The sequence below is a fragment of the Pteropus alecto genome, unplaced genomic scaffold (assembly GCF_000325575.1).
Source record: "Pteropus alecto unplaced genomic scaffold, ASM32557v1 scaffold146, whole genome shotgun sequence".
Lineage (NCBI taxonomy): Eukaryota > Metazoa > Chordata > Mammalia > Chiroptera > Pteropodidae > Pteropus > Pteropus alecto.
Window position 1 is genome coordinate 8,795,645 of NW_006442107.1, and position 3,231 is coordinate 8,798,875.

Consider the following 3,231-nt stretch of genomic DNA (forward strand, 5'->3'; position numbering starts at 1 on the left):
GTTTGCCAGCGGGAATGAAAAAGAAAGGAGAGTATTCAGCCAGTCTCAGAACTCATCTCTTTGTATCAACCCTTGGTGAGGCTAAGCTATCACAGATTAGAAAGGACCTGGCTTTGGAATCAGATAGACCTGTTTTCACATTCCAGCTCAACTGTGTATTAGCCCTATGCTGTGCTCTATTGGTTAAGAAGAGGTGATTTAACACTGGTTACAAATGTCAGCAGCGTAAAAGAACAAAGTTTCTTTCTCGGTTAAGAAGAGGTGATTTAACACCGGTTACAAATAACTCCTAAATGTCAGCAGCGTAAAAGAACAAAGTTTCTTTCTTATTTTCATCATACATCTGACAAGGGTGGATTGCAAACCCTGCTCCGCCTAGGCCTAGTCACTCAGATTCCAGGCTGATGGGGTTTCCAGTTCATCACATACTTCCACTGAGTAGAAAAAGTGCATATACGAATAAACAAACATTTGGGTAATTTTAAGGAAATAAATAGACCAGTATGGGTGAACAGCAATCAGAATATATTGAGTAAAAGCAGCCTATTCCTGCTTTCTTAGTGCCAGTGTGAGTAATCTAGTGGAGCTTAATAGGAGTGCTAAACTCAGAGCAGGATTACTAGCGCCCAGCCTCAGTGAAAGATAATCCACCATTTAGATATCTGTGCATCATTAATGTTTATATCTTAATTAATACTTATTAACTCCAGGTATTTTTACTCATCATCCTTTTAACTCCTGCGATTTAGGCACCAGGCACTGCAGTAGACACCAAATGAGGCACAGTCTCTGACCTCGGTTGGTTTATCATCAAGAGGATCTATTACGATAACATGAGCCAGAACACACTTAAGTGCCACAAAAAAACCAAGAGCTCTCAGCCTGCTCTGTAGAGCTCTGCTAGAGAAGGGCTTATTTGTCCTAATGGTGGTATTTTGCTTTTTGTTTTTGTCAGAAGATTGTCTTTCAAGTTTCATGACAACTTCATCCTAACTTATTCTTAACTAAAAGCTACGGGCGATAATTAATAACAATTAATAGTCATAGAGTTTTAAATATGTGCTCAGTGTGATCAATGCACCTTGTATTGATGATCTCATTTAACTCTAAAACAAGGAGCCATTGAGGGAAGTATTATTATATTATGTTACAGATGAGAAAACTGAGGCCAAAAGGTTAAGAAATTTACCCAGCCTTGCAAAGCTAAAAAGTAGGATATTTGGGATTGGAAACCAAGCAGTTTGAATCTAAAGCCATACTTTTGACCACTATGCCCTGTTACTTTTTTTGAAGTCTGGAAAGTTGATTCCAGTTCCACTTTTAATAAGTTCTAACTAGTTGCCCTTTTAGAGATTCTGATTTCTCATTTGTCCTTTAAATTCAGAAATTCTAGAAATCTTCCTTAATTCATATTCTCACATTTCACGTTTTTTAAAATGGAATAAACCCATAGCCCTGGTAAAGAATATGCTTTTTGATCTAAGCATCTGTCCCTTCTTCTCTTTTTAATATCATTTATTTTTCCCTTAGGTCTCTACAGAGGAAGGCTTGAGTCTGGCCCAAGAATATAACTGTGCTTTTTTTGAGACCTCTGCAGCCCTCAGATTCTGCATCGATGATGCCTTTCATGGTTTAGTGAGGGAAATCCGCAAGAAGGAGTCCATGCCATCCTTGATGGAAAAGAAAGTGAAGAGAAAAGACAGCCTGTGGAAGAAGTTAAAAGGCTCACTGAAGAAGAAGAGAGAAAACATGACATGATATCTACTTCTAACTCCCTTACTCTCTCTCTCTCTCAATTTTATCCGTTGGACTATTCCAAATGTTACATTCTGCCTCATTTCTCATCCCCCCACTGCTCTGCCTCTCCCTCTTTCTCTCTCCCTATCCCCTTCTCTCTCACTCAATATTTGTCTGTAGGTAAAAGCAAGATCTGTATAACTGTACTTCTTGAGATAGTTTTGTTTTGTCCTTAACAGTTGGATGAATTTTGTCAATCAGTTGGATATGCTGTTTAGTTTTTACAATATATGACTAAATAAAATTGACATTCCAATTGACTCATTTCCCTTTAAAGAGTCCAGCTTCATTTGGTATGCTGTCCGGTTATAGAGGAAATATTCAGAATTGCAGACAGAATGATAAAAGGCTCAGGGGATCTGCCTTTGCCTGATAAGGCTTGGGTTGTTTGCATTTCAGGAATCTCAGTAAATAATGAAGAAGCTCAGAAAACAACTCAGAGCGGGAGTCTGCAGCCTGGTCTTTCCATAAAGGCAGAAGTTGTGCTTTTTCTTGAATGCTCCATAGATGACCCTCAGAGGAATTATTAATAATAGGAACTGGCTGTAGGTCATTGGAGGGCCAAAGTGAAATATTTATGTATTTACAGTGCCCTGCCCCAGTAGGCTTCGGCAAAATTATCATAGGGAAGTCACTGGGCTGAGGCAAAGGGACGTTGTTTTTGTAGAAAGAAGAGAGAGGCTTATTAAAGGACACCCTGCTCCCTCTCAGTGAGAAGTCTCTCTTAAGACTGCTTCACTTATAGTGGGACCATCTGCAGAGCAAGAGGCTTGTTGACTCCAGAGACTAAATTCTTATGTTGCCAAAATGTCCTATCTCTACCTACTCAAACCATGAAACGCCAGCAGTGTCTTTTTTCTTGTTTGTTTTACAGTGGATCATCATGTGAGATGAAATTGCCCATTAACTCATTTATTCCATTGTGAGTTGGTTTATTCAAATTTAAGCTTAGAAAGCACCCTACCAGAAAGAGCTGTTCAAAATGTTTCATAGACAAGTAAAGGAAAACCATGAACTGCACAACTAAGCTTGAGAAGGAATCCATCAAACCAGTAATCATGGGTTGGGGGCAGTTTTCATCATAAATTAGAGAAAAGGAAGAATGAAGAGCATAGTTATCATTCAACATGCAAGCACTTATTCACAATGCTAATCTCTGAGAATGCCAAAATGAATCAGCTGGAAGGCACATTTAGCTGAAGAACAGTGTATTATAAAATCTTAGATGAGAAGACACATTTTACATAGTAACACAGATACAACTGGAAAGAATTTAGAGATTACGATTTTGCCATTGGTGGACTAAAATCTCAGCTCTTCGGAATACTGTACTTGTGGGTCCTTTCACTGTTTAGGGCCAGGGCCTTTCTCAAACCCACAAAGACTTCACTGTTCTTGCACCTAGGTGTTCTTGCACCTGGGATCAAGGCATTC

The 3,231-nt window shown here is 39.0% G+C and overlaps 1 protein-coding gene across 1 annotated transcript in view; it reads left to right on the top strand.

The window, feature by feature from the left end:
- RIT2 (Ras like without CAAX 2) overlaps window positions 1-1,758 on the top strand; it is a 312,137-nt gene extending 310,379 nt beyond the window's left edge. Inside the window, exon 5 of the mRNA XM_006919944.1 lies at window positions 1,531-1,758. Coding sequence (XP_006920006.1) covers window positions 1,531-1,758 — 228 coding nt within the window. The remainder of the gene's footprint in view (window positions 1-1,530) is intronic.
- Window positions 1,759-3,231: the final 1,473 nt, after the last annotated feature.